The sequence below is a fragment of the Lampris incognitus genome, chromosome 2 (genome assembly GCF_029633865.1).
Source record: "Lampris incognitus isolate fLamInc1 chromosome 2, fLamInc1.hap2, whole genome shotgun sequence".
Lineage (NCBI taxonomy): Eukaryota > Metazoa > Chordata > Actinopteri > Lampriformes > Lampridae > Lampris > Lampris incognitus.
The window spans coordinates 140,222,107-140,233,534 of NC_079212.1; the positions used below are offsets into that span (position 1 = coordinate 140,222,107).

The window sequence follows — 11,428 nt, forward strand, 5'->3', positions numbered from 1 at the left end:
TAATTTGCATTCAGTAACTGACTACATGTCAAAGTAATCTGAACCAACCCTGTTAACGGTACACAACTTAAAGATTTTCAGTGAGTCTTGTATTTCTACTAGTCTGTCATTTCATTTCCTGGGTAACTAGGTGTGAAATTTGCCAATGCGGAGAATATTATTATTACCATTGTGTTTGGGGTCCTGCTTGGCACGTTTGCTGTGGGATTGTTCATGTACATGTTCCACGGAAGGAAACGGAGAATGCAGTTCTCACACCAACCTCTTTACAACACTGCAGACACAGGTGAGGGGTTTAAACTCATTCATCTTACATTCCAGATAAACTCAGTATTTTGAGTTGAAAAACATACTTGTTCAATCCTCAACAGATGGATTAATAGCAGACAATACACTTGTCATCTCTGGAGGACTTTATGACGGCCATCCCATCTTGACAATCAACCTCCTACTACAACACAACAATCTCAATTCCACCTTGAGTTCATCTCTGAGGAAGAGAGGATCCCTACATTTTGATGTTATATTTGATGAGTCAGTGGCAGTTTTCTTCAGCTATTCAGAGATTTCTACAGTCGTGAACTCTAAATTATACTTAACAAGGTAATGGATACGAGGAAAATAATTTTGGACGGATACAATATTCAAACAAGGATAATAAATTTTAGAATTGACAAATGTTGCGGTCCGCGGTGGTATAGCGGTCTAAGCATCGGCTTTGTGTCGATGCAGTTGCCCACTGGGGACGGGGGTTCGTGCCCCGGTCTCGTCAGATCCGACTATGGCCGGACTCGATGAAGCAGCAATAACTGGCAACGCTGTCTTCGGGAGGGGGGCAGAGTCGGCTTGTGTTCGTCACATGAATGCGTCTGTGTGTGTCGGAAAAAACAGTGGTTCGGCCTGGAGTCGCCTTGTCACGAAAGTGGGGAGGCGTCTCCTTTGAGACTGCCGGCCGGAGAGATGCAGTTGGCGAACGCATGCAGTACGAGGGTGGGTGTTTGAATTAAAACAGAGATCGATTGGCCACTAAATTGGGAGAAATCAGAAATAAATTTATTAAAAGAATTGACAAATGTAATATGAAATCTCAACACCTTAGTATGTCCCCTTTTGGACAAACTGCAAAAAAAAAATAGCTGCAACACAAACACTCAGAAGCAACTGGAAAACAACAAAAAACTACAAGGGAATTTATACTTGAAAAATATATCTGAACACATGCAAAATTGTCCGGTCGTATTATCTACACCGACATCTTCTCAGCAGACCTCTTCTTCTTCGAGCGAGTGATGGCAGTCCAACCAGCTTCTCTGATCCTTTTCATTGTCGCCAATTTTACTGAACTCCCAGGTGACTTAAGAAAGGCAGGACTCTATTTGAAAAACAAAGAAATGAATGATCTTGTTATTGTAAAATGAAATAAAAACCTGTGAGAAAACAATATGAACTAGTAAATACCATTTTTCTCTACAAACAGAAGTCCCCATAAACAAAGCTTAATATCGTCTTAAAATGAAAGATAATGATCTTAATAGGTTTTCTCAAATTACCGACTTATAGATGTTCAACGTGCGCCGTTCAGTAGAGAGACTTGGTTCAGGTGCATCGGCAAAGAACTACCACGGAAAGGAACAGAATATTCTTACACAAGTTCATTCAAAAGGTTCCCAAAATCATCTGGGCTCATTAAAAATGAAACCTGTGGAATAAAAATAATATTTACTAAGAGATCATGGGGCTCTGAGCTGTCAGATTTGGGGTCAAGCTCCAGCGTGTTTTCCTTCCAGGGAACAGACATCTCCACAGAAGGAGGAGTTCTTACTCTGTAGGACTGGAAGAGAAATCAACGAACAAGTCTCAGCAAGAGATGGAAACAAATCCCCCCCCCAAAATAAATAAATAACTCACTCAGACTTTACCTTGATGTTTGGAGTTGCTCCATTTATGCTTGTGCACCAAGATGGGGTTTTGTGAATTCCCTTTGACTTAAAAGGACAAATAAATAAATAAATGATTTGAGTTGTCATAATACAATAACAGGAGCAAACCAATTAAGTTTAATTCAATATCACAATGGTCTCTAACACACTGTTTGTTACCATGGTCTTTGGTGTTGCTCCAACCCATTTTGTGGTGTTCTTTAAGCCGGGATCAGACTACACCATATTTTTGTCTTTCATGATGGTCCCATGTTAGATTAGGCAATCATGCTGCCATACATTCTTGCCGCGTCTTAGCCAGGAGACTGGCAAGTATGACCCTGACCAACCATCGTATGCTGCCTCTCACAATCTTGTGAGTTCATAGGTTGTCGGGGAGGACGGTCTTTGCCATGTTTACATGTGTACCAGAGAGCACTCTGTCATCCTATTGGTCAACGTCAAGGAACACGTCATAGGAGATGTCAGACTAGGCAGGAAATACAAAAAAGTCTGACATGCTAGACTTTCTGTTGGGGATTTGTGGGGCATCCCAGTGCCACATCTCAGTTCTTCAGTTATGTCACACTACACGGGGTAAAGACGTTCGTTGCTCATAATCGGGCCGACGCTGGAAATTTGTCAGTGATGACAAAATCAGGCTGAGTCGTGCAGTCTGATCCAGGCATAAGAGGACTTCAGTCTCAAAATTTCTATGGGGGATTATATGTACTGAACGTGTAGCTAGATTGTTATTCATCCACAAAATAACAAACTGAAGATATTATTTTTTCTTTGTCGTCAATTTCAACTGCCCTGAAAAAGGAGTGTGCCAGAAATGACACCATATGCTAAATTTATATGATCTCAAAAAAACAAAAAAGTTTCAAAAGTATAAATGAACTCACATTGGTTTTTGGAGCTGCTGGTCTCGCAGGAGTGTTGCTGCTCTGTGTTCTGATATTGGTTTTATCAAATATGTCTCTTACTGTAGGGGTTTCTTTGGGAGGCTCCAAACAAAACACCTCCTTTGAGTTAGTCTGAGGGGACCAAAATTTCAACAGTAAATTACAGGTCATCCAAAACACGGACTGTCTAACACTAGAGAACAGGAAGCAAATCATGATTTAGATGAATGGAGACTGGATGGAAAACTTACCTTCTTTGTCATCTCTTTGGTCAACTCTTTTCTGAGACGTTCATTTTCATTTTTCTTTTCTGACAGCTCCAGTTCCTAAAGGGAACCATTAATCACTAAGTGTTAACAGTGCTGGTTGTTTCACTGTTAACAACCAAGTTTTGTATTTACTTCAGATACATTTTTCTTCAGGATCATACCACAGAAGTTGTTCTGCTGAGAGCTGCCTCCACTTTCCTCTTGGTCTCGTTAAGCTCTGCATCCTTCTCTTCAACCATTTGCTCATACTGACTCTGATAATGACAAACTCAAGTTTCCTACTTTGTTGCAGATGTTTTCTGGGTAAACAGCCATGCTATATCAAAGCATGGCCAGACAATGAGTGGCATAAAGAAATAAAGGGGACCTGACCTTGTGTTTCTCCATCAACACAACCATTTCTGCTATCTTGTTTTGACAACCGAGATCTGCATCTTCTACATTCTTGACAGCCTCTGCAGTTTTAACTTTCAACTTCTGGACCTAGAAGACAACAATATCCATCATTATATCCGATTTCTCTTGCACATTTTTCACAATTCTTTACTTTTTGCATAAAAAATGTGAAGAGAAATTAATTGCAAAAGTAACCTCATTTTGAAGCTCTGTAGCAAAGGATGATTTGGCCATCAGGTTTTCAAGCAGTAGTCGATGCTCTTCCTCACTCTGTTTTCTAACCTTATCGGACTCCTCTTTGAGGTTGCTGATCTAAAGCAAGAGAAAATGCACACATTTAAAACATCATAATAGGAGGGAGATATAAACTATTATATCATCAATGTAAAGCACTGAAGGAAAAATACCATACCTCCTGTTCAAGTTTACTGGATCGTTCAATCTCCTTTTCCATTTGTTTCTTAAGCACTTTATTCTGGGGGTGGACGACCAACAAATTAATAATTCACTATACACAAATTAAATAGTCACTATACAAATGATGATCCCAATGCATCTTCAATTCTATAGTTATTACGAACCCCTTTCAAGCATTCCTCTTGGGCCTTAGCTTTAGTATCAAATCTTGTCTCAAGATTGGACAGCTGAAAAGCAAAACATTTATCAGTCACAGAAAAGAGGAAAGTACAAGTGGATGTATCAATCATATTTGATGGTCAACTGTACGGGTCTTATTTATCACCTTTGACTCCACCGTTTTTATCTGCTTTTCTTTTTTCTTCATCTCGTCTTGCAAATGTTCACACTAGACAAACAAAAAGAGGCACAGCACACTCCACACATGCCTTGGTGACAGCTTGTGCTTAAATTATAACCATGTACTAGTTCATTGTTAAGACACCACACTTACATTTCCTGCCATGTTTTTCTGTAAGTTCTCCGTTTCTTGACATTGCTCCTGAATTCTGGTGTTTAGGGAATGGATTTGTTCTCTGTTTAATAATCAAAATAAGACAATTCAACCTCCAGCATGCAATGTCGCCTATTTGTAGATCTGGAGCATGAAAACTAACCGTAAATGTTGGTTTTCCTCTTCAAGTTTCTGAATCTCGCTTGTGATCATAATCCTTTCTTCTTTACTTGCCTGGTCATTCGAAAGGTCCCATGTTTAGTCATTCATTTGATAAGAACAGTTAGAGGAACATTAAAACCGGATCAAAATTGTCTCATGGCTTGAGAATAAGACTTTTGTACAGACCTTCAGGTCTTCCTCAAGTGCTTTTGCATTAGAAGAGCCTTCTGCAATCTGGTCTTGAATTGCATTCTTCTCAGATTGCACCTTGCTTAAGCTTGACAGCAGTTCTTGGTACTTCACTCTTGAGAATTAGTGCAAAAAATATTCGTTGTGGGCATTAAAGCTAACGTAGTAGAATTAAGCGTGATGTAGAATATGAAAATAGTATATTGTACAAACGCACTCATACTGCTCAATGTCCCTTTTCTTCATCTGAAAATCAGATTCTTTTTTTTTCAGCTCGACTGATAATTGACTCTCAATCTCCTTCACTTTAACCTGGGGTAGGAAAAAAAACCTCAGTTTAGGGAGGTTTTACGTGCGGTAAGAATATCTCAGTATTTTTCATTAATTAATTGATGAATGAAAATACTGCCCACTACTACAGGTTATAAGGAGCTACAGACAAAATAGAGAAAATCAAATTGATGTAAAACTACACCTCAGCCATTTTGGCTTCCCCTTTTAAATCTTCCATTGTATTTTCAGCAACCTCTAAGGCCTTCTCCAATACATTCTTCTCAGCAGAGACTTGCTCAGTGTCATTCTGGGTCAAAGAAAAAACAAATCACATTTAAAAATGTTATCTATTACAGCTATTCAGCAATATTACTGAATAAACTCAACCATCATTTCTCATAAGGTTTGATATACATTTACATTACCTATGTACACTGATCAGCCAAAACATTAAAACCTCCTGCATAATTTTATCTAGGACCCCTCTCGTGCCACCAAAACAGCTCCGACAGAGATGGAGCATCCTGGTGCCATCTCTTCCCCCGTTAAACAACACGCACTCATCCTGCTGTCCACACGATGTAAAAGAAAAGAGGGATTCATCAGACCAGGCCACCTTCTTCCACTGCTCCATGGTCCAGTTCCGACACTCTCATGCCCATTCTAAGTGCTTTCAATGGTGGGCAGGGGTCATTATGGGCACTCTTGACCGGTCCGCGGCTACACAGCATCATACGCAGCAGGGTGCGATGTACTGTCTGTTCTGACACTTGTACTATATCATAGCCAGCATTAACTTTTTCAGCAATTTGAGCTACAGCAGCTTTTCTGTAGAATTGGACCAGACAGGCTAGCCTCAACTCTCCACGCGCATCGGTGAGCCTTGGGCATCCATGACCCTGTCGCCAGTTTACCGGTTGTCCTTCCTTGAAGCACTTTTGGTAGGTACTGACCACTGCATACCGGAAACACCCCAGAAGACGTGCTGTTTTTGAGATGCACTGACCCAGTCGTCTAGCCATCACAATTTGGCGCTTGTCAAAATGGCTCAAATCCTTACACTTGCGCTTTTTTCCTGCTTCCAACAAATTAACTTCAAGAACTGACTGTTTACTTGCTGCCTAATATATCACACCTCTTGACAGATGCCATTGTAACATGATAGTCAATGTTATTTACTAACCCGTCAGTGGTTTTCTCAGCCACACACTCACTCACCTTGAAAAGCTGAGCTTCTTCACTTTTCCTAGAGAGATCAGCTGCGAGTTCCTCCACTCTAAACTCCATGACTTCAATCTTTCCCATCAGGGCCTCAACTGATTTTGTTTTTATATCCTAAGAGAAATGATCATAGTATACTGTGGAGAATGCCGAGAGGTAGACAATGTACAAATGTATAAATTTAAAAAAAAAAAAAACACATGCCATACCAGTTCATCCTCAAGGGTTTTGATTTGCCCATCTTTCTTTGCACTCTGCCCTGTGATTTCTCCTATTAGATAAAATATTGTCTTTAAGTTTGACAATGACTGGAAATCCAATTCAACAAATTTCACCCAGCAAGACTTACCAAATAGTGCGATTTTCTTTTTAAGCTCAGCATTGATGGTTGTGACTTCTAGTTTAAGTTCACTGGACCTTGAAAAATGAGTCACAATAACACAAGTAACCAATGTTATGTTGAAGGCCACATCCTGGCTTAACCAATGTTGTCACAGTTTGAATGTGTCAAAAACAGTTTGTATGTTTTTCTCAAAAGACAACAACATAAATGTAGAGCAAGATATTCTCATCCAGGGAGCGAGACTACACGCCGTCTCAGAATACAAATACTTAGGAGTACGCAGATTCAAACCTCGGCTTCAAACCCCACATAAAAAGAGTCCGCAATAAAGTTTAGTTTGGCAAATTTCAGCTTAGCAGAGACTTCCCATCAACTGAGGCAGCAGATATACTTCCACTCAATGGCTGTTTCCTATATCATCTATTGTCCGATAAGCTGGTCTAACACACTCTACAACTTTAAAAACACTGGAGTCATTATATAAACAATCACCCAAAACCTTAGACAAAAAGCCATTCACTTTTCATTATTGCCATATTAAAAAAAAAGGTTTAATGTACTTAGTTGGGAAAACCTCATCAAAAACAAAAATATCTGCCTAGATTATAAGATCATGGATGGTTTAGCTCCTCCTCCTCCGTCCAGCTTCATCAACTTCAAATCTACCACTAACAGAGGTACTAAAAGGTGCAGCTAGAGGGGACTGCACAATCCCACTCAGAATTGCTTTTAGGCAGGCCATCTTCTCCTTTAGAACATCACATCAATGGTACTCAGTTCACCAATCAATTAGAGTCCCCATCCTATTATTCATTTAAGTGTCATGTTAAGAAATGGTTTATTGAGAACCAATAACATCAACATTGATACTATTCGCACACACCCTTAACATGTTTAATTGTACTGTGCAGTTTCTGTGTTGTATTTATGCTTTTTATACATATTATTTTCAATATTATCTTTTTCTACATTTGGATATTCTGTATACATTTTCTTGTTTGGTTGCTCTTGTTGTTCTTGTATTGTATATTAACTATTTTGTACGTTTTTTTTTGTACTATTCTATTATCCTCGGATGCCTAACAACATCAGAGCACAGATGGAAACTAGCCTACTAGCTAACTCGGGTACATTTACATTTGTTTCGAATGTTGATTAATGTACATTGTCCCTTCCCAAATAAACGTTTAAAGTAAACCACGAGAGGACAAAGGATACCTAGACCTCAATAATTAGTTTTTCCTCCACAGCTCTGAAGGATACCTCTGCATCTCAGATGTTAATGAATTCTGTAGCTCCTTTGCTGAGGCCTGAATCTCAACCAGCTTATCTGCTTGTTGGTCTTTCACTTTGTTGACCTCCTCTAAGCTGGAGTCTTTCTGTAGGATGATCAGTGCATAGTCTTCTTTGATTTTTGCCAGTTGTTTAGCAATAGCTTCTCGGTTTTTCTTGAAGGAAAAGATGGAATTTCAGACTAGATACACAGAGCAGAACACAGCCTACTTAAATTATGTGTTACTGATAATTTTATCCCTCACCTCAGCGTCTGTCCAGAGCTGCTCCTTACATTGCAGTTTTTCAAGAAGGGAATTTTGTTCCTTTTTCGAGCATTGGACAAGTGCATAGTGTTGATCTGCAAAATGGTTAGTTAATGTCATTAAAGATAAATGTGATTTTTAGATCTTTTTCCAGCTTCACAAAAACTCAGACCCAATAGGCACTTTACGCATGTTTGTGTGATAACAGCGCAAGTGGAAACAAAATTCTTACTTGTAGACTCTTCCAGTTCTTTGCATCTCTCCTGGGTTTCATTGAGGGTAAGCAGGATTTTTTGCAGTTCGTTTTCCTTATCCTTCATTTTTGTTTCAAGAACAACAACCTGAGACAAATTTGTAATAATGGGCTATACAAATAAAATGGATTTAAACCTGCAAATGCATTCACTACTCTTTAATGCCACATAATTAGATGCTTATCCCAACAACCTTCATGGTTATTTGATCTCCCCATCTAAATTGATGTAAAATGATTTTATACACACCGCTTCCTGTTTCATGTTATATTCTTTCTCAAATTTCTCTTTTAGATCTTCAAACTGCAACGAGATCTCTTTAACTGTAAAAATTTTCATATAGTACAAGTCTAGTCAGACAGCAAGTTCTCAATTACTCATCCTGTTGCTGTGCAATTAGGCGATATTTTACCCAGACATTGCAAGGCCATTATCAAAAGCAGCAAAGATTTAACTATTCTTTCAATGTTCATCACTACAATTTGTATGCACAGGTTTCTTCCATCACCAAGAAATTATTCTTTAAGTTCAAGATTTTGTGAAAATTTTACTTAAAAAAAACAAAAACATACCCTTCTGCATTTCATGTCGTTCAGACTCTACTTGAACACGAAGTTTGTCAAATGCAGCAATCCTTCTCTGCATGAGCAAACTACAAGTAAATCAAAGGTCCAGCTTTTTGTTTTGCAAAATAATTATGCCTCCTGTACTATGTCGACATTTTACCTGAATATTTGCACCATTTTCCATAAAGAGATGATGTGTTTCCTCTCTCTCAGATTCAACTGGAAAACAATTAAGAAAAGTTTGTGCAGAAATATTGGAAAATGTCTTATCTGGAATAAATGCATCTTTGCACAAGAAATTAAGATTCACATTTTACTTACATAAACGCATTTTCTTCATCGAGTGTTGGAATGTGTCTTTTAGTAGATGACACAGTTTGCGTGTGGCATCATCCCTGCATTGAAAATTACAAGACATTAGCACAACAGTTCTATATAAATGTCTATGAAGCCTACCTTGAAATAAAGTAACAAAAAAAAGTACTTGTTTCTCAAATCTTCGTTTTCACGGATCTGTTCCTCCAGCTTTGTGCTGAGACTTTCATTTCCAAACTAAAAAATACATACATTAACAAGCATACAACCATGACGAAGGGGTCAGTGTAAGCCATCTGACTATATACAGTATTATCAATCTTCCCCTCATATGAGGGCGTACAAAAGTGAGAGAGGTGAAGTGAGGCACACACCTGCAATTCTTGAATGACTTTGCGCTGAGTTTCAATTGTTCTTTTGTTTTCTTGACATCTCCTGTCTTTTTGTACCATTTCAGACTCCACTCTGACTTTCCAACACTGTATTTTCTCAACTTCAGCAAACAGTTTGGAATATATTTCGCCTTGATTACTCTAGGAAATAGTCACAATTAGGGAGATTATCTGTAGCATAGACCTCTACTTACTCCACACATATTGGAAATAACCTTTCAAGTGGAACATTGCTGCTCCCAACTACCACCAATGTCCAAGTTACCTCCTCCCTCTCCAGTGGTTGTACGACGTTCATCTTGGGCACATCTTTGGTGAAGACAACAATTCCTCATGAGTTATGCCCACAAAAGAAGATTATAGGCTAACTAGTGATCTATTGATTTGAAATGTCAACATAATGAAAAATGCAGTACCTTGCCTGGCAGGTATAGCTGGCACAACCGTGCTTGTGTTGGGGACAGATGCCCTTGGCATGTCAAAAAATGTATGAAAACCCTGGGGAAAAACAGCAGTTATGCTTACTCCTGATGGATAATAATGATTCCACCCTCCTGAGGTACAACAAGGTGGATTAATTAATGCTTTATGCTGTCAAAAAGAAAACAATGGTTACTAATCTAAAACAAGCTGTCATTAGACAAATTCTCTCATTGGCTGCCACAAGCTAAGCTTACTTTAAGTTTACTGTTTTGTCAGTTTGATATAAATGACATTATGCTGACTTAACCTAAATCCTTATGGTTTAACTTATTTAAATGTACGGGTGGGAAGCATTGTGGCACTGTTGCCTTGCAGCAAGAGGGTCATGGGTGCAATTCCTGTCCACCTGTGTGGAGTTCTCCCTGTTTTTATGGGTTTCCTCTACTGCTGGTCTATATGGAAAATATTGTGCCAATAATAACTAAGACATTTTACGAATCCAAATGAGGTTTATCACATTGAACCGCTTGGTACTGTAGAGCATAAAATCACAACTACTCTGTAAATCCTTAAAAGAAAAAATACGTAAAAATTCGTGTGATCATTAATTTAGACAAAATTGTGAATCAACCTGTGACAGCATCCAAACCTCAACGCAATACATCTGAAAATGATACATGATTAGATTTTTTATTATCGCCAAACCCTAGTGCCCTCTGGGTATTCAGGTATGCTCTTAGTCTAAAGACATGATTTTTTTAGGTGAATGAGTCTTTAAACCAGTGTTTCCCAACCCAGTCCTCAAGGAACCCCTATCCTGCAGATTTTCTTTGCAACCCTTAATAGGTACCCGTTTGTAGTAATTCAACCAATCAGCAGGCAATTATGTCAGATGTTGCACACCTTGCATAATTAGTGCTGTGGGATGATTGGTTGAGTAAGTACAAGTAGGGCTACCTATGCAGGATTACAACGAGAATCTGCATGACAGGGGTTCCTTGAGGACTGGGTTGGGAAACGCTGCTCTAAACTGTCTTTTGGTGTGTAGGCGTCTCTGCATGGGGCCCGGTGACCTGTTCTGGGCACCTCCCTGCCTTCAGCTCGATGCCTGCTTCGACAGATTCCTGCGCCCTGCTACCCTAAATTGGATCAAGTGGGTATAGGTGATGGATGGATGGATGAATAGATGGGTGGAGAAAAATCCAAGGCAGTGTTGGCTACCTGCCGCGTTGTGTGTCTCGAACCACCACAGTCGTCCACCACTTCCTGTTGTCTGACATCAGAGACCTGTCCCGCCTGGAACCGAGGAGGCAGCAGCAGTTTAAAGTTGAATCTTTTGGCTCCGTCCAT

General features: G+C 39.3%; 1 protein-coding gene across 1 annotated transcript in view; it reads right to left on the bottom strand.

The window, feature by feature from the left end:
• sycp1 (synaptonemal complex protein 1) overlaps positions 1–11,428 on the bottom strand; it is a 28,092-nt gene extending 16,664 nt beyond the window's left edge. Inside the window, exons 1-25 of the mRNA XM_056301817.1 lie at positions 11,326–11,428; positions 9,921–9,964; positions 9,638–9,796; positions 9,433–9,500; positions 9,270–9,343; positions 9,109–9,167; positions 8,955–9,021; positions 8,632–8,705; positions 8,361–8,469; positions 8,129–8,223; positions 7,854–8,038; positions 6,597–6,664; positions 6,245–6,342; positions 5,280–5,333; positions 4,971–5,065; positions 4,751–4,868; positions 4,235–4,297; positions 4,074–4,136; positions 3,905–3,988; positions 3,688–3,804; positions 3,469–3,579; positions 3,258–3,350; positions 3,079–3,153; positions 2,828–2,959; positions 1,724–1,831 (exon numbers count right to left, since the gene is read on the bottom strand). Of these exons, the coding sequence (XP_056157792.1) occupies positions 1,724–1,831; positions 2,828–2,959; positions 3,079–3,153; positions 3,258–3,350; positions 3,469–3,579; positions 3,688–3,804; positions 3,905–3,988; positions 4,074–4,136; positions 4,235–4,297; positions 4,751–4,868; positions 4,971–5,065; positions 5,280–5,333; positions 6,245–6,342; positions 6,597–6,664; positions 7,854–8,038; positions 8,129–8,223; positions 8,361–8,469; positions 8,632–8,705; positions 8,955–9,021; positions 9,109–9,167; positions 9,270–9,343; positions 9,433–9,500; positions 9,638–9,796; positions 9,921–9,964; positions 11,326–11,428 (2,316 nt within the window). The remainder of the gene's footprint in view (positions 1–1,723; positions 1,832–2,827; positions 2,960–3,078; positions 3,154–3,257; positions 3,351–3,468; positions 3,580–3,687; positions 3,805–3,904; positions 3,989–4,073; positions 4,137–4,234; positions 4,298–4,750; positions 4,869–4,970; positions 5,066–5,279; positions 5,334–6,244; positions 6,343–6,596; positions 6,665–7,853; positions 8,039–8,128; positions 8,224–8,360; positions 8,470–8,631; positions 8,706–8,954; positions 9,022–9,108; positions 9,168–9,269; positions 9,344–9,432; positions 9,501–9,637; positions 9,797–9,920; positions 9,965–11,325) is intronic.